Here is a 17,889-nt window from a genome sequence, read left to right as displayed (position 1 = left end):
GTTTGAAGTTGATCAAATCTCAGTCAAATGACCTCGGATTTGTTCCAACCATGTTTTGATCACTCGGTGTTCATGTTTCAGCAAACAAACTGGCGAAGTTTGCACAACTTTATGGGTTCCAACTTGCACATGAAGGTCATTATGGACGTTGGTCAAAGTGGTGTGTCCACGTGATTTGAACAACTCCAATGCATACAAAATGATGGCTGGTTCCTGTAGGACCTGTTTGCAAAGTTTCAAGCCTAACTGAGAAAAATTGGAAGTGTTACAGCTGTGAGAGTGGTCATTGGGGGTCAAAAATCAGAGGGTTCCAAAATTGTCCCAATGCTCGAGCCGGAGTCGAACCAGCACCATCCAGCTAGATTGGAACTTTGTACAACCATACTTGACACAGTCAATACCGAGTAGGCAGGCTACGTTACTGCAAAGTTTGATGCAGATCGGAGCAGGATTGACAGAGCAGCCGATGTTCAAAGTCGAAGGACCAAAACATTGGGACAATTTTGGAAACCACTGTACTGTTAGAGTCCGAAAGGGGCTCAACGGCAAAAGAGAAAGTGAGCTCGAAGTGAGCTCAGGGAAGGCAAGTGTAGGGTCCGAAGTGGACTCGGAGAGGGAGCGAGGAAAGCAAAGATCCGTTCAAGATAAGACTAGTCTCGAAATGAGACGTGAGGAACACTCAGAGAATAAAGTAGAAGGCACTTTATTTAGTCCTATTTTGAACGCTGAGGTTCGACTACACATCGCGGGGGTCAGGCTATTTATAGACAAGTCCGGACTTGGCAGCGAAGGGCGGCCAAGGGAGGGAAAAGTGGGCGATCGAGCGGGGCGAAGGGGGCGATGCACGAACGAGGGCCGAGAAGGACCACCGAGACGAGCAGAGAACCAAAGCGAGGGAGGCGCAAGCAAAAGCGAAGCACCTGGCAGGAGAAACGTGCAAGGGCGAAGCAATGTGACTCAACGTCCAAGAAGCGGATTGGTCAAGTATAAGGTTGGGGCAAATGCATGCGAGATGAACAAGAGATCGGGGCGGTCAGGCAGGTCATGAGTCACCGGTGGGGGGACACATGACCGGCAGCCGAATTGCAACCAATCGCAGCAAGGCGCGTGCACAAACAAACCGGCGCGTGCGAAGAAGACAAAGGAAGCGGAGCAGCGCGGGAAAACGGAAGTGCGGAAGGAGCGGAAAGACAGGCAAAGGCGGAAAATCGGAGGGGAACTGCAAAGCTACACACAAACAGACAGAAAGGTAAAATAACAGCCAAGTGCGCAGTCAACGTGGAGAACAAGCAGGAGCTATCCCTAACATGGAGACCGCATGCTCCGAGGTGCACGGGGGTATCGGACCGGCCGATGATAAATAGACCATCGTCTCCTACATCCATGTTCTCATCCCCGCCAGTCTCAACTCGACTCCGACATACTTCTCTACAAGCGACTACAACCTACGACTTACTCCAGGTTCGTGCTCTCCCACGCACACTACAGAATGCTGGCATGATCCCAGTCACCGATACACGGTCTTCTATTCAAACACAGACGTGTCTACACCTTCCGCCTCTCCCGCCGCCCCTCTGCGCTTCCTCCGTTGCGCTGAAGTCCTCGAGGATGGCACTCGCTGCCCCGGCCGCGCCGTCCAGACCGGGCTCAAGTGCAATGTCCACTGCACCAAGCCCGGCTTGTCAGGAACTGGACAGGGGCAGGACCGGGGAACCGAAGGCAAGGACAAGGAAGCAGAGACAGGGCTGAACAGGGGCTGGTAAGGAGAGTGATGATCGTTTATTGAGGTGATAATTCACTAGCGTTCATCAGGAGGGGAGCGGGGTGTTCTATTCAAGTCTATGTGTACCCCTCCCTCGCTCGCCCTCCGGAGAATATATTCGAGCCCCGACCCTATGTTTCCCACGGTCATGAATCACGCCCGAGTGGCCATGCAGGGCGGGTCATGAATGACGCGTCGCATGATCGGCGACCGCGTTCATAACACGGCTACAACCACCGCTGCCCCTATGCCACTGGCATGTCTGGTTATACGCTGCAGTGCTCCATGTCCTGCATGGAGGGCTTTGATGGGTGCTTTCACCACCGCCGCTTCCCCGAAGCGGACTATGTGGGTCGCTGCACCCACATGACCAAGAAGTCCGACTTGAAAGTCCGTTGCTCGTGCAAGTCCCTCCACGGCCGAGACGTTTGCGAGTGGCATGAACTCTACCCCACGCGCTTTTACTTGGAGGTTATGCAGGTGGACCGCAAGCCCGCGTATTACGACTCGGACTCGGACAACGAACCCGGACCATCGACTCCTCGTCGGGCTCCCATGAAGCGCACTACCCGCACCCCCGAGGCCTTTTGGGATGCCGAGGATCACGAAGAACCCACCTTTGTCTCCCCCGAGCAGAAGGCCGATGATGCCAAGAAGGCCGAGGAACTCGCCAGGATCGTGAGTGCCCTCATGTCTGTCTCGGACAGAGGCGACGCCATTGATACCGATGCAGTCAACAAGGTGAGCCTCGGACCCGCAGCACCCACTCCCGTCTTTCTCGCTCTCAATCGCGTCAATGTTCTCAACTGGCTTCTCTCCACCCCAAAGATCATTTCGGGCGTCATTGGTGAACGCTCCCCCAGAGAACGTCGCACCTTCACTCCCGCACCCAAGGCCACCAAGGGTATCAAGGTCAAGGCTGAGCGTGGCTGAATGGGTGGATGTATTGTTTTGTTTGTCACAGAGTCATGAATACATTTTGACTGGCTCCAACCACGAGCACCACAGAGATGAAATACACTGAATACTTCATATACTGATTTCATTGTTCGCGCGGACAAAATGTTCATTTGATTCGCTTCCTGGCATTTTCGTGTCCCTGTCAGGCAGACTCGAGGAAACAATTGGTGGCTTCCTCTTGATCTCTTGCGACACCTTGGCCATACCAGTAGCAGATACCAACACGATACTGGCCGTTACGGTTTCCCTGCCAGGCTGACTTGTGGAACCATTGGAATGCTTCGACGTGGTCTCGGTCCACACAGTTGCCCCATAGGTAGCACATTCCAACTTGATGTTCCCCGTAGGAGTTGCCCAGGGCCGCGGACCTCTGGAATCACTTGAATGCGTGCTGTTGGCTGGCAGCAACACCAGTTCCGGAGAAGTAGCAACGGCCGAGTAGATTCTGGCTGTCACTGTGACCATCGTCGGCGAGACCTTGCAAGACTTGCACTGCTCGCTTCGGGTCCGTGGCGACACCATACCCATAGAGCAGACATATAGCCTTGATATGTCGGCAAAGCCAATCGTGACTTGATCCCATTTCACAGAGCCCGTAGAGTGTTCGACATGTTGTGTTGGGCTCTTGATCGTCAAAGCGACAGGGATCCACGAAGCATTCGTCTTGGCCAAGAGCGAGGCCACTTTCGCGGATCATCTTGACGCCCCTGTGCTTGTTCTGAGGAACAGATCGACCAAGGTAGCGAAACCATCCAACCATGAAAGTGGCGATGGCTACATGGGATCGGACATTGGATCACTGGCGAACTTGCTCCCAGCACCCGAAAGCGTCGGCGTCACTCTGCCCTACCCTTTGGCCGAGGAAGTGGAGCCATCCGCGGAAGAAGACAGGACGGTAGCTATGGTAGCCGTAGACGGGTACATCCGCCTTGAAGTACCAGTCGATTGCGGTTTCGAGATTGAAGTCGACACCGTTACCCTGCTCGTAGCAGCTTCCGAGGGCAACTTGAGCTTGAACCAGCCCGGCTGTGGCAAGCTTCCTATTGAGAATAATGGCCTTGGTGTCGTCTCGGCCGACTCCGTGGTTCCCCTGATAGCACTTGGCCAGGTGAAATTGGGCCATAAGGTGACCGGCATCGGTCGCTTGCACCAGCTGTGAGGAGTGAACCAGCGCAAGGACGAAGACCAAGTGCTTGGTATGAGCTTTATTAGCTTTTAGCCCCGAACACCAAAGAACAAGTTTTGTTCGAACTGGTGTTCAACATAGGCTCAGACATGCAGGGCTATTTATAGACCGGGAGGAGGTCGAGGGGCAAAAGTGGGCGAGAAGGGTGGAGCATCACAGAGAAGCGAGAAGGCGGTGCGAGAGTGGCTGGTGTGCAAGCGAGAGAGGCTTGGCACAGCCCGGGGACATGTGCCGAGCGGTGGGGGAGGCAGGAAACCAGTAGACGCGGGTGGCAACGGCGCGTGCTCATGCATGGGGGCAAACAAACACGTGGGGACTCATGATTGGTGCGGAGGGCGAGAGCATGCGGGACAGTCTCATTGGTCCGTTGTGATGCTGGTCATCACACCAGCCTTCTGAGGATTGCATGCTCCACTTTGTTTCCCCATCCAGGAGTGTTATGAACGCGGTCGCCGATCATACGACGCGTCATTCATGACCCGCGCTGCATGGCCACTCGGGCGTGATTCATGACCGTGGGAAACATAGGTCGGAGCTCGAATATATTCTCCGCAGGGCGAGCAGGGGAGGGTGAGGCATAGACTTGAATAGAACACCCCGTCCCCTCCTGGATGAACGCTAGTGAATTATCACCTCAATAAACGATCATCACTCTCCTTACCAGCCCCTGTTCAGCCCTGCCCCTGCTTCCTTGTTCTTGCCCTCGGTTCCTCAGTCCTGCCCCTGCCCAGTTCCTGACAAGGAGGCGACATTGCGTCAATCCTCTCCGTGAGGAGACGAGCCAGGATAGGTCGTCGGTAGCTTGGGCGGCGTAGAAGCGGGCAACAGCGTAAACGTCTGCACAGATGGGGTTGCCAAAGATCGATTGGCTCATGAACGCGAGCCCGTTTCGCATGAACCACCGACACACACAGAGAATCCGGGAGCTGGCTAGACTGTTAGGGATAGCTCCTGCTTGTTCTCCACTTTGACTGCACACTTGGCTGTTCTTTGCCTTTCTGTTTGTTTGTGTGTAGCTTTGCAGTTCCCCTCCGATTTTCCGCCTTTTTGCCTGCCATTTCCGCCCATTCAGCACTTCCGTTTTCCCGCGCTGCTCCGCTTCCTTTGTCTTCTTCGCACGCGCCGGTTTGTTTGTGCACGCGCCTTGCTGCGATTGGTTGCAATTCGGCTGCCGGTCATGTGTCCCCCCACCGGTGACTCATGACCTGCCTGACCGCCCCGATCTCTTGTTCATCTCGCATGCATTTGCCCCAACCTTATACTTGACCAATCCGCTTCTTGGACGTTGAGTCACATTGCTTCGCCTTTGCACGTTTCTCCTGCCAGGTGCTTCGCTTTTGCTTGCGCCTCTCTCGCTTTGGTTCTCTGCCTGTCTCGGTGGTCCTTCTCGGCCCTCGTTCGTGCATCGCCCCCTTCGCCCTGCTCGATCGCCCACTTTTCCCTCCCTTGGCCGCCCTTCGCTGCCAAGTCCGGACTTGTCTATAAATAGCCTGACCCCCGCGATGTGTAGTCGAACCTCAGCGTTCAAAATAGGACTAAATAAAGTGCCTTCTACTTTATTCTCTGAGTGTTCCTCACGTCTCATTTCGAGACAAGTCTTATCTTGAACGGATCTTTGCTTTCCTCGCTCCCTCTCCGAGTCCACTTCGGACTTTACCCTTGCCTTCCCTGAGCTCACTTCGAGCTCACTTCTTCTTTTGCCGTTGAGTCCCCTTCGGACTCTAACATCATTTTGAACGCTCCCTCTTGGCTTCCCGGCCTTTCTTCTTCTTTCGCCTCTCTTTCCCTTGTCGATCCGATGGCTGAGCCTGCTGCACCCCCTGCAGATCTCAATGCGTATCTGGCGCGCATGGAGGAGCGTATGAACGCCCTCATGACCCAGAACGCTGCTCTCCATCGTCAGATCCAGGACCTGCAAGCTCCCGCCGCCGCTCCCCGCCAGGTCTACCAGGTGAACAAGCCCAAGGAGTTCCTAGGTTCCCGTGACGAAACGACGGCCTTCCTCGCCCAGTGCCACCTGGTCTTCCTCGCCGATCCCGCCTTCTTCGCGCCCGAGCGCCAGAAGGTCCTTTATGCCACCTCCTTCCTCCGCGGCGAAGCCTTCAAGTGGTACGAGGCCGCCTTCTACATGGCCAACCGTTTCCCCGCTTCCTTCGCCGATTTCGAAGTTGCCCTCAAGTCGACCTTCGGTGAGGACACGGCCTCCTCGCAAGATAAGGCCTTGAACGACCTCAAGCGCTTGGTTCAACTTAAGTCCTGCCAAGCCTTTGCCACCCGCTTCGTCCAACTTGCCGCCCGAGTCCAGACCGACGAACCCACCAAGATGCACTTCTTCAAGGAGGGTCTGAAGTCTGAGGTCAAGTTCCACCTCATCGGTCTCCACCCCGCTCCCGCTTCCCTGCCTGAGTTGATCAAGGCAGCGGTCGAGTACGACGATGCCCTCCATCGTCTCAAGGTCTCCTCCCGTTCCCAACCTCCTCCTCCTTCTTCTCGCTCTGCTCCCCATCACCACCATTCTCCCGCGCATGTTTCTTCTTCCTCCTCTTCTGCGCCCACTCCCATGGACCTTGACTCTGTCTCGGTCCGCCCTGCTAAGCTCTCCGACGTCGAGAAAAAGCGACGTCGTGAGCAGGGTCTCTGTTTGTACTGCGGGGAAAAGTCTTGTCCCGGCAGTCGCGATGTTCAGCAGTGCCCGGTTCTGGTCAAACGGAACTCGGGAAATGCCCACAGCCGAGCAGCACCTCGCAAGTAAGCGAGGTGGTCTGTTCGGCGATACGAACATCTTCCCCCTTTGACTCGTCATTATCGGACGATAAGCTTCTTCTTCCGGCCACTCTTATCGTCATGAGTCTTTCTGGCCCGGTCTCCATCTCCCTTTCTGTTTTCATTGATGATGGATGTTCCGCTCTTGCCCTCATTGATCCTGCCTTTGCCGATCTTCATAAACTCTCTCTTATCCCTCTTTCTACTCCTTACTCCGTTTCCCTTGCTGATGGTTCTTCGGCCGGTTTCATTCGTTTCCAAACCGTGCCTTTGACTCTGACCATTGGTTCCCATACCGAGTCGATTTCGTTTCTTGTGACTCGACTCTCCACCACTCCCATCACTCTTGGTCTTCCCTGGATGCGCTTGCACAATCCAGTTGTCAATTGGAAGTCCCTCTCCCTTTCTTTCTCCGATCCCTCTTGCCTTGCTGATGGACACATCCTCGCGGATGTCTCTGCTTCTTCCTTGGACACTTCGTCCACTTCTGGCTCTTCGCCTCCCCCTTCGGGCACTTCGCCTTTGACTCTTCCTCCCTCCGGTCCTTCCCTTACACCGGTTCCCTCCTTTGGCACTTCGCCTTCCCTTTCTTCCCGCCTTGACTCTGCTTCGCTTTCTGAAGAGCCAACGGCTTTATCTTCGCCCGACATTGAGCTCGTTAATGCGGCGAGTCTTCTCCGTCTTGCACGGGAAGACAAGCTCGACATTTTCGCTGCCCAAATGGATATCCGTCCTCCTTCGCCGGAGACGTATCCTACGGTGTCGATAAGGTCCGTGCTCACGACGAAGGTGTATGCCGAGTCTGGCACCCCTGTCGACTCTCGGGGTGTCCCACTCAAATACAATGAGTTTGGCGACGTTTTCAGCCTCAAGTCTGACCCTCCTTCTTCCTTGCCTCCTCACCGTCCGTATGACTTGTCCATTGAGTTTGTACGGACCGAGGATGGAAAGGAACCTCGTTTGCCAAAGCCGGGGAAAGTCTATCCTTTGTCCCCGGCCGAGGAATCTGCTCTTTCGGAGTATCTGACCAACGCCCTCGCACGTGGTTGGATCTCCAAATCCTCTTCTCCCGTTGGTGCTCCCTGCTTCTTCGTGAAGAAGCCCAATGGTGGTCTTCGCCTTTGCGTCGACTACCGGGGCCTCAATGCCATCACGAAGAAGAACCGTTACCCTCTTCCCCTCTTCCAGGATCTTCTTGATAAACTTTCTTCTGCCCGCGTCTTCTCACACCTTGACCTTCCTGATGCTTACCACTTGGTTCGTGTCAAGAAGGGCGATGAGTGGAAGACTGCTTTTGTTTGCAAATCTGGCTCTTTTGAGTACAACGTTATCCCCTTTGGTCTTTCAAATGCCCCCGCTGCTTTTCAGTTTTTTATGAACGACATCTTCTCGGACCTCCTTGGTGTCTGTGTTGTCATTTATCTTGACGACATCCTGATCTTCTCAAAAGATCCCCAGGAGCATGAGGAGCATGTTAAGCTTGTTCTTTCTCGCCTTCGTGAACACTCTCTTAAGGTCAATCCGGCCAAGTGTTCTTTTGACCTTTCTGAAGTTGATTTTCTCGGCATGATCATTTCTGCCGATGGCATCAAAATGGACCCTGCCAAGGTCGAGGCCGTTTCCCTTTGGCCTGTTCCCTCTTCTGCTCGCGACATCCAAGTCTTTATTGGTTTCGCAAACTTTTACCGCCGCTTCGTCAAGGACTTTTCCGCACTTGCTCGTCCTTTGACTTCACTCACCACCAAATCCTCCACCTTCTCTTGGTCTCCCGAGGCCCAAGAGGCTTTTGATTCTCTTAAACGTTCATTCACTTCCGCTCCTATTCTTCGATACTTTGATTTCTCCAAACCCGCTGTCATTGAGCCCGATGCTTCTGACTTTGCTCTGGGTGCCGTCCTTTCCCAGTTTGACCCTGACGGCGCTCTTCACCCCGTTGCTTTTCACTCTCGGCAATTCCGCCCCGCCGTGGTGAATTATGACACTCACGACAAAGAGCTCCTTGCCATTGTCGATTCCTTTACTGCCTGGCGTCATTACTTGATGGCTGCCGACCCCGATCATCCCACTCTTGTTTTCTCTGATCACCAGAACCTTACCCGGTTCACTTCTGCTTCTCAACTTTCTCGCCGCCAGTTCCGGTGGGCCCAATTCCTTTCTGACTTTGCTTTCCGCATTTACCACCGCCCTGGTCGTCTCAACACCAAAGCCGATGCTCTCAGTCGCCGTTCTGACTTTGAGATAAAGCCTGGTGACTCCCTCCACTCCACCAACTTCCTTCAGCTGTTCGAGTCTATTTCTCTCGACAGCATCACCGTTATCGGCTCGAATCCCGACTTTCTTTCCGAGATTCGAGCTGCCACCCTTTCTTGTTCCCTTCTTTCTGACTTTAACGCCAAACGTCTTGATGGCGATTACTCCTTCCGTGAGGGTCTCCTTTACTTTAAAGACCTGATCGTGGTCCCTTCCCCCGAGCTCCAGCTCAAAGTGTTTGAGCAACGTCACTGCTCCGCTGCCGCTGGTCACTTTGGTCTTGCCAAGACCGTTGAGCTCATCTCCCGGGACTTTCACTGGCCCCGGCTTCGTAAGTCTGTGCGTCGCTTCATTGCTAATTGTGAAGCGTGCCAGCGAGCCAAGCCGTCCCGTCACTCCCCTTATGGTTTACTTCACCCTCTCCCCGTTCCTTCCGAACGTTGGTGGGACCTGTCGATGGACTTCATCACGGATCTCCCACCTTCGAACGGCTTTGACTCGATCTTCGTGGTTAAGGACCGCCTGTCCAAACAAGCACACTTTGTGCCCACCACGAAGACGGTTACAGGCGAGCAAACCGCCGAACTCTTCCTCTCCCACATCTTCCGCTTGCATGGTTGTCCCCGGTCTATTGTTTCGGACCGAGGAACTCAGTTTACTTCGGCCTTCTGGAGGCGCTTCAATGAGCTTCTGAAGACGAAGATTTCCCTTTCTTCTGCCTTCCACCCCGAGACCGACGGTTCGACCGAGGTTCTCAACCAGGTCATCGAGCAGTATTTGCGTATCCATTGCAATTACCTGCAAGACGACTGGACCCTTCACCTTCCCCTTGCCGAGTTCACTTACAACAACTCGGAAAACACCTCCACTGGCATGACTCCCTTCTTTGCAGTCCATGGCCATCACCCCATTTTTGATCCCTCCATCATCCGTGATCCCTCTGTTGTGCCCTCTGCCGAAGAACGTGTCGACCGACTTCAGACCGTTCTCGAGGATCTCAAGGCCAACCTCCGGGTTGCCCAAGAGTCCTACACTGTGCAGGCCAACAAATCCCGTCTCCCCACTCCCGACATCTCCGTTGGCGACCTCGTTTTTCTTGATCGTCGCCACATCCGCACCCTTCGTCCCTCCAACAAGCTTGACCAGAAAAAGCTTGGCCCCTTTAAAGTTCTTCGCCGCATCAACCCCGTTGCCTTTGAGCTTAAACTCCCTTCCACACTCAAAGTCCATCCCGTTTTTCATGTATCCCTCCTTGAACCCCGAACGAAGGACATTGTTCCCGAGTTCACCCAACCTGAACCACCTCCCATTCTTGTTGACTCCCAGGAAGAGTTTGAGGTCGAGACTGTTCTCGATTCTCGGCTCTTCCGTGGTCGCTTACAGTACTTGGTTCAGTGGAAGGGTTATTCCGAGACTGACCGGTCTTGGGAGCCCGCTGCCAATGTTTCCCACGCCACTGATCTTGTTGCTGACTTCCACCTTCGCTATCCCTCAAAGCCGAAGGCGACGCCCGGAGTTCGTCGCTAAGGAAGGGGATGATGTTAGGGATAGCTCCTGCCTGCTCCCCACTTTGACTGCCCACTTGGCTGTTCTTTTGCCTTTCTGTTTGTTTGTGCGTAGCTTTGCAGTTCCCCTCCGATTTTCCGCCTTTTGCCTGCCATTTCCGCCCATTCCGCACTTCCGTTTTCCCGCGCTGCTCCGCTTCCTTTGTCTTCTTCGCACGCGCCGGTTTGTTTGTGCACGCGCCTTGCTGCGATTGGTTGCAATTCGGCTGCCGGTCATGTGTCCCCCCACCGGTGACTCATGACCTGCCTGACCGTCCCGATCTCTTGTTCATCTCGCATGCATTTGCCCCAACCTTATACTTGACCAATCCGCTTCTTGGACGTTGAGTCACATTGCTTCGCCTTTGCACGTTTCTCCTGCCAGGTGCTTCGCTTTTGCTTGCGCCTCTCTCGCTTTGGTTCTCTGCCTGTCTCGGTGGTCCTTCTCGGCCCTCGTTCGTGCATCGCCCCCTTCGCCCTGCTCGATCGCCCACTTTTCCCTCCCTTGGCCGCCCTTCGCTGCCAAGTCCGGACTTGTCTATAAATAGCCTGACCCCCGCGATGTGTAGTCGAACCTCAGCGTTCAAAATAGGACTAAATAAAGTGCCTTCTACTTTATTCTCTGAGTGTTCCTCACGTCTCATTTCGAGACTAGTCTTATCTTGAACGGATCTTTGCTTCCCTCGCTCCCTCTCCGAGTCCACTTCGGACTTTACCCTTGCCTTCCCTGAGCTCACTTCGAGCTCACTTCTTCTTTTGCCGTTGAGTCCCCTCCGGACCCTAACACGGCCCTGGGCAACTCCTACGGGGAACATCAAGTTGGAATGTGCTACCTATGGGGCAACTGTGTGGACCGAGACCACGTCGAAGCATTCCAATGGTTCCACAAGTCAGCCTGGCAGGGAAACCGTAACGGCCAGTATCGTGTTGGTATCTGCTACTGGTATGGCCAAGGTGTCGCAAGAGATCAAGAGGAAGCCACCAATTGTTTCCTCGAGTCTGCCTGACAGGGACACGAAAATGCCAGGAAGCGAATCAAATGAACATTTTGTCCGCGCGAACAATGAAATCAGTATATGAAGTATTCAGTGTATTTCATCTCTGTGGTGCTCGTGGTTGGAGCCAGTCAAAATGTATTCATGACTCTGTGACAAACAAAACAATACATCCACCCATTCAGCCACGCTCAGCCTTGACCTTGATACCCTTGGTGGCCTTGGGTGCGGGAGTGAAGGTGCGACGTTCTCTGGGGGAGCGTTCACCAATGACGCCCGAAATGATCTTTGGGGTGGAGAGAAGCCAGTTGAGAACATTGACGCGATTGAGAGCGAGAAAGACGGGAGTGGGTGCTGCGGGTCCGAGGCTCACCTTGTTGACTGCATCGGTATCAATGGCGTCGCCTCTGTCCGAGACAGACATGAGGGCACTCACGATCCTGGCGAGTTCCTCGGCCTTCTTGGCATCATCGGCCTTCTGCTCGGGGGAGACAAAGGTGGGTTCTTCGTGATCCTCGGCATCCCAAAAGGCCTCGGGGGTGCGGGTAGTGCGCTTCATGGGAGCCCGACGAGGAGTCGATGGTCCGGGTTCGTTGTCCGAGTCCGAGTCGTAATACGCGGGCTTGCGGTCCACCTGCATAACCTCCAAGTAAAAGCGCGTGGGGTAGAGTTCATGCCACTCGCAAACGTCTCGGCCGTGGAGGGACTTGCACGAGCAACGGACTTTCAAGTCGGACTTCTTGGTCATGTGGGTGCAGCGACCCACATAGTCCGCTTCGGGGAAGCGGCGGTGGTGAAAGCACCCATCAAAGCCCTCCATGCAGGACATGGAGCACTGCAGCGTATAACCAGACATGCCAGTGGCATAGGGGCAGCGGTGGTTGTAGCCGTGTTATGAACGCGGTCGCCGATCATGCGACGCGTCATTCATGACCCGCCCTGCATGGCCACTCGGGCGTGATTCATGACCGTGGGAAACATAGGGTCGGGGCTCGAATATATTCTCCGGAGGGCGAGCGAGGGAGGGGTACACATAGACTTGAATAGAACACCCCGCTCCCCTCCTGATGAACGCTAGTGAATTATCACCTCAATAAACGATCATCACTCTCCTTACCAGCCCCTGTTCAGCCCTGTCTCTGCTTCCTTGTCCTTGCCTTCGGTTCCCCGGTCCTGCCCCTGTCCAGTTCCTGACAAGCCGGGCTTGGTGCAGTGGACATTGCACTTGAGCCCGGTCTGGACGGCGCGGCCGGGGCAGCGAGTGCCATCCTCGAGGACTTCAGCGCAACGGAGGAAGCGCAGAGGGGCGGCGGGAGAGGCGGAAGGTGTAGACACGTCTGTGTTTGAATAGAAGACCGTGTATCGGTGACTGTTAGAGTCCGAAGGGGACTCAACGGCAAAAGAAGAAGTGAGCTCGAAGTGAGCTCAGGGAAGGCAAGGGTAAAGTCCGAAGTGGACTCGGAGAGGGAGCGAGGGAAGCAAAGATCCGTTCAAGATAAGACTAGTCTCGAAATGAGACGTGAGGAACACTCAGAGAATAAAGTAGAAGGCACTTTATTTAGTCCTATTTTGAACGCTGAGGTTCGACTACACATCGCGGGGGTCAGGCTATTTATAGACAAGTCCGGACTTGGCAGCGAAGGGCGGCCAAGGGAGGGAAAAGTGGGCGATCGAGCAGGGCGAAGGGGCGATGCACGAACGAGGGCCGAGAAGGACCACCGAGACAGGCAGAGAACCAAAGCGAGGGAGGCGCAAGCAAAAGCGAAGCACCTGGCAGGAGAAACGTGCAAAGGCGAAGCAATGTGACTCAACGTCCAAGAAGCGGATTGGTCAAGTATAAGGTTGGGGCAAATGCATGCGAGATGAACAAGAGATCGGGGCGGTCAGGCAGGTCATGAGTCACCGGTGGTGGGACACATGACCGGCAGCCGAATTGCAACCAATCGCAGCAAGGCGCGTGCACAAACAAACCGGCGCGTGCGAAGAAGACAAAGGAAGCGGAGCAGCGCGGGGAAACGGAAGTGCGGAAGGAGCGGAAATGGCAGGCAAAAGGCGGAAAATTGGAGGGGAACTGCAAAGCTACACACAAACAAACAGAAAGGCAAAAGAACAGCCAAGTGTGCAGTCAAAGTGGAGAACAAGCAGAAGCTATCCCTAACATCATCCCCTTCCTTAGCGACGAACTCCGGGCGTCGCCTTCGGCTTTGAGGGATAGCGAAGGTGGAAGTCAGCAACAAGATCAGTGGCGTGGGAAACATTGGCAGCGGGCTCCCAAGACCGGTCAGTCTCGGAATAGCCCTTCCACTGAACCAAGTACTGTAAGCGACCACGGAAGAGCCGAGAATCGAGAACAGTCTCGACCTCAAACTCTTCCTGGGAGTCAACAAGAATGGGTGGAGGTTCGGGTTGGGTGAACTCGGGAACAATGTCCTTCGTTCGGGGTTCAAGGAGGGATACATGAAAGACGGGGTGGACTTTGAGTGTGGAAGGGAGTTTAAGTTCAAAGGCAACGGGGTTGATGCGGCGAAGAACTTTAAAGGGGCCAAGCTTTTTCTGATCAAGCTTGTTGGAGGGACGAAGGGTGCGGATGTGGCGACGATCAAGAAAAACGAGGTCGCCAACGGAGATGTCGGGAGTGGGGAGACGGGATTTGTTGGCCTGCAAAGTGTAGGACTCTTGGGCAACCCGGAGGTTGGCCTTGAGATCCTCGAGAACGGTCTGAAGTCGGTCGACACGTTCTTCGGCAGAGGGCACAACAGAAGGATCACGGATGATGGAGGGATCAAAAATGGGGTGATGGCCATGGACTGCAAAGAAGGGAGTCATGCCAGTGGAGGTGTTTTCCGAGTTGTTGTAAGTGAACTCGGCAAGGGGAAGGTGAAGGGTCCAGTCGTCTTGCAGGTAATTGCAATGGATACGCAAATACTGCTCGATGACCTGGTTGAGAACCTCGGTCGAACCGTCGGTCTCGGGGTGGAAGGCAGAAGAAAGGGAAATCTTCGTCTTCAGAAGCTCATTGAAGCGCCTCCAGAAGGCCGAAGTAAACTGAGTTCCTCGGTCCGAAACAATAGACCGGGGACAACCATGCAAGCGGAAGATGTGGGAGAGGAAGAGTTCGGCGGTTTGCTCGCCTGTAACCGTCTTCGTGGTGGGCACAAAGTGTGCTTGTTTGGACAGGCGGTCCTTAACCACGAAGATGGAGTCAAAGCCGTTCGAAGGTGGGAGATCCGTGATGAAGTCCATCGACAGGTCCCACCAACGTTCGGAAGGAACGGGGAGAGGGTGAAGTAAACCATAAGGGGAGTGACGGGACGGCTTGGCTCGCTGGCACGCTTCACAATTAGCAATGAAGCGACGCACAGACTTACGAAGCCGGGGCCAGTGAAAGTCCCGGGAGATGAGCTCAACGGTCTTGGCAAGACCAAAGTGACCAGCGGCAGCGGAGCAGTGACGTTGCTCAAACACTTTGAGCTGGAGCTCGGGGGAAGGGACAACGATCAGGTCTTTAAAGTAAAGGAGACCGTCACGGAAGGAGTAATCGCCATCAAGACGTTTGGCGTTGAAGTCAGAAAGAAGGGAACAAGAAAGGGTGGCAGCTCGAATCTCGGAAAGAAAATCGGGGTTCGAGCCGATAACGGTGATGCTGTCGAGAGAAATAGACTCGAACAGCTGAAGGAAGTTGGTGGAGTGGAGGGAGTCACCAGGCTTTATCTCAAAGTCAGAACGGCGACTGAGAGCATCGGCTTTGGTGTTGAGGCGACCAGGGCGGTGGTAAATGCGAAAAGCAAAATCAGAAAGGAATTGGGCCCACCGGAACTGGCGGCGAGAAAGTTGGGAAGCGGAAGTGAACCGGGTGAGGTTCTGGTGATCAGAGAAAACAAGAGTGGGATGATCGGGGTCGGCAGCCATCAAGTAATGACGCCAGGCAGTAAAGGAATCGACAATAGCAAGGAGCTCTTTGTCGTGGGTGTCATAATTCACCTCGGCGGGACGGAATTGCCGAGAGTGAAAAGCAACGGGGTGAAGAGCGCCGTCAGGGTCAAACTGGGAAAGGACGGCACCCAGAGCAAAGTCAGAAGCATCGGGCTCGATGACAGCGGGTTTGGAGAAATCAAAGTAACGAAGAATAGGTGCGGAAGTGAATGAACGTTTAAGAGAATCAAAAGCCTCTTGGGCCTCGGGAGACCAAGAGAAGGTGGAGGATTTGGTGGTGAGTGAAGTCAAAGGACGAGCAAGTGCGGAAAAGTCCTTGACGAAGCGGCGGTAAAAGTTTGCGAAACCAATAAAAACTTGGATGTCGCGAGCAGAAGAGGGAACAGGCCAAAGGGAAACGGCCTCGACCTTGGCAGGGTCCATTTTAATGCCATCGGCAGAAATGATCATGCCGAGAAAGTCAACTTCAGAAAGGTCAAAAGAACACTTGGCCGGATTGACCTTAAGAGAGTGTTCACGAAGGCGAGAAAGAACAAGCTTAACATGCTCCTCATGCTCCAGGGGATCTTTTGAGAAGATCAGGATGTCGTCAAGATAAATGACAACACAGACACCAAGGAGGTCCGAGAAGATGTCGTTCATAAAAAACTGAAAAGCAGCGGGGGCATTCGAAAGACCAAAGGGGATAACATTGTACTCGTAAGAGCCAGATTTGCAAACAAAAGCAGTCTTCCACTCATCGCCCTTCTTGACACGAACCAAGTGGTAAGCATCAGGAAGGTCAAGGTGTGAGAAGACGCGGGCAGAAGAAAGTTTATCCAGAAGATCCTGGAAGAGGGGAAGAGGGTAGCGGTTCTTCTTCGTGATGGCATTGAGGCCCCGGTAGTCGACGCAAAGGCGAAGACCACCATTGGGCTTCTTCACGAAGAAGCAGGGAGCACCAACGGGAGAAGAGGATTTGGAGATCCAACCACGTGCGAGGGCGTTGGTCAGATACTCCGAAAGAGCAGATTCCTCGGCCGGGGACAAAGGATAGACTTTCCCCGGCTTTGGCAAACGAGGTTCCTTTCCATCCTCGGTCCGTACAAACTCAATAGACAAGTCATACGGACGGTGAGGAGGCAAGGAAGAAGGAGGGTCAGACTTGAGGCTGAAAACGTCGCCAAACTCATTGTATTTGAGCGGGACACCTCGAGAGTCAACAGGGGTGCCAGACTCGGCATACACCTTCGTCGTGAGCACGGACCTTATCGACACCGTAGGATACGTCTCCGGCGAAGGAGGACGGATATCCATTTGGGCAGCGAAAATGTCGAGCTTGTCTTCCCGTGCAAGACGGAGAAGACTCGCCGCATTAACGAGCTCAATGTCGGGCTGAAGATAAAGCCGTTGGCTCTTCAGAAAGCGAAGCAGAGTCAAGGCGGGAAGAAAGGGAAGGCGAAGTGCCAAAGGAGGGAACCGGTGTAAGGGAAGGACCGGAGGGAGGAGGAGTCAAAGGCGAAGTGCCCGAAGGGGGAGGCGAATAGCCGGAAGGGGACGAAGTGTCCAAGGAGGAAGCAGAGACATCCGCGAGGATGTGTCCATCAGCAAGGCAAGAGGGATCGGAGAACGAAAGGGAGAGGGACTTCCAATTGACAACTGGATTATGCAAGCGCATCCAGGGAAGACCAAGAGTGATGGGAGTGGTGGAGAGTCGAGTCACAAGAAAAGAAATCGACTCGGTGTGGGAACCAATGGTCAACGTCACAGGAACGGTTTGGAAACGAATGAAACCGGCCGAAGAACCATCAGCAAGGGAAACGGAGTAGGGAGTAGAAAGAGGGATAAGAGAGAGTTTATGGAGATCCGCAAAGGCAGGATCAATGAGGGCAAGAGCGGTGCATCCATCATCAATAAAGACAGAAAGGGAGATGGAGACCGGGCCAGAAAGACTCATGACGACAAGGGTGGCCGGAAGAAGAAGCTTATCGTCCGATAATGACGAGTCAGAGGGGGAAGATGTTCGTATCGCCGAACAGACCACCTCGCTTACTTGCGAGGTGCTGCTCGGCTGTGGGCATTTCCCGAGTTCCGTTTGACCAGAACCGGGCACTGCTGAACATCGCGACTGCCGGGACAAGACTTTTCCCCGCAGTACAGGCAGAGGACCCTGCTCACGACGTCGCTTTTTCTCGACGTCGGAGAGCTTAGCAGGGCGGACCGAGACAGAGTCAAGGTCCATGGGAGTGGGTGCAGAACGAGGCGGAAGAAAGAAACATGCGCGGGAGAATGGTGGTGATGGGGCAGCAGGCGCGAAGAAGGAGGAGGAGGTTGGGAACGGGAGGAGATCTTGAGACGATGGAGGGCATCGTCGTACTCGACCGCTGCCTTGATCAACTCAGGCAGGGAAAGCGGGAGCGGGCGGAGACCGATGTAGGTGGAACTTGACCTCAGACTTCAAACCCTCCTTGAAGAAGTGCATTCTTGGTGGGTTCATCAGTCTGGACGCGGGCGGCG

At 54.3% G+C, this 17,889-nt stretch overlaps 4 protein-coding genes across 4 annotated transcripts; 2 read left to right on the top strand and 2 right to left on the bottom strand.

Moving 5' to 3' along the window:
• Nucleotides 1-1,885: 1,885 nt before the first annotated feature.
• On the top strand, nucleotides 1,886-2,743 carry BJ171DRAFT_189557 (uncharacterized protein). The gene is made up of 2 exons (XM_053106157.1): nucleotides 1,886-2,503; nucleotides 2,591-2,743. The coding sequence occupies exons 1-2, from the start codon at nucleotides 2,021-2,023 to the stop codon at nucleotides 2,693-2,695; spliced, it is 588 nt and encodes a 195-aa protein (XP_052964111.1). The 5' UTR covers nucleotides 1,886-2,020; the 3' UTR covers nucleotides 2,696-2,743.
• Nucleotides 2,744-2,864: 121 nt separating this feature from the next.
• Nucleotides 2,865-3,869, bottom strand: BJ171DRAFT_426831 (uncharacterized protein; the record flags this gene model as incomplete). The annotated part of the gene is made up of 2 exons (XM_053107784.1): nucleotides 2,865-3,092; nucleotides 3,645-3,869. Coding segments are annotated over 2 exons (453 nt in total), but the record flags the coding sequence as incomplete, so codon positions are not given.
• Nucleotides 3,870-11,133: 7,264 nt separating this feature from the next.
• BJ171DRAFT_515339 (uncharacterized protein) lies at nucleotides 11,134-11,593 on the top strand. Its single transcript, XM_053111932.1, has one exon. The coding sequence runs from the start codon at nucleotides 11,290-11,292 to the stop codon at nucleotides 11,470-11,472; it is 183 nt and encodes a 60-aa protein (XP_052964109.1). The 5' UTR covers nucleotides 11,134-11,289; the 3' UTR covers nucleotides 11,473-11,593.
• A 48-nt stretch (nucleotides 11,594-11,641) lies between these two features.
• On the bottom strand, nucleotides 11,642-12,316 carry BJ171DRAFT_476926 (uncharacterized protein; the record flags this gene model as incomplete). The annotated part of the gene is made up of 1 exon (XM_053108856.1): nucleotides 11,642-12,316. The coding sequence occupies one exon, from the start codon at nucleotides 12,314-12,316 to the stop codon at nucleotides 11,642-11,644; it is 675 nt and encodes a 224-aa protein (XP_052964108.1).
• Between the last annotated feature and the right edge of the window lie 5,573 nt (nucleotides 12,317-17,889).

Source organism: Polychytrium aggregatum (genome assembly GCF_025602895.1).
Source record: "Polychytrium aggregatum strain JEL109 chromosome Unknown BJ171scaffold_34, whole genome shotgun sequence".
In the NCBI taxonomy this organism is placed as follows: domain Eukaryota; kingdom Fungi; phylum Chytridiomycota; class Chytridiomycetes; order Polychytriales; genus Polychytrium; species Polychytrium aggregatum.
This window is presented reverse-complemented; position numbering and strand designations above follow the sequence as displayed.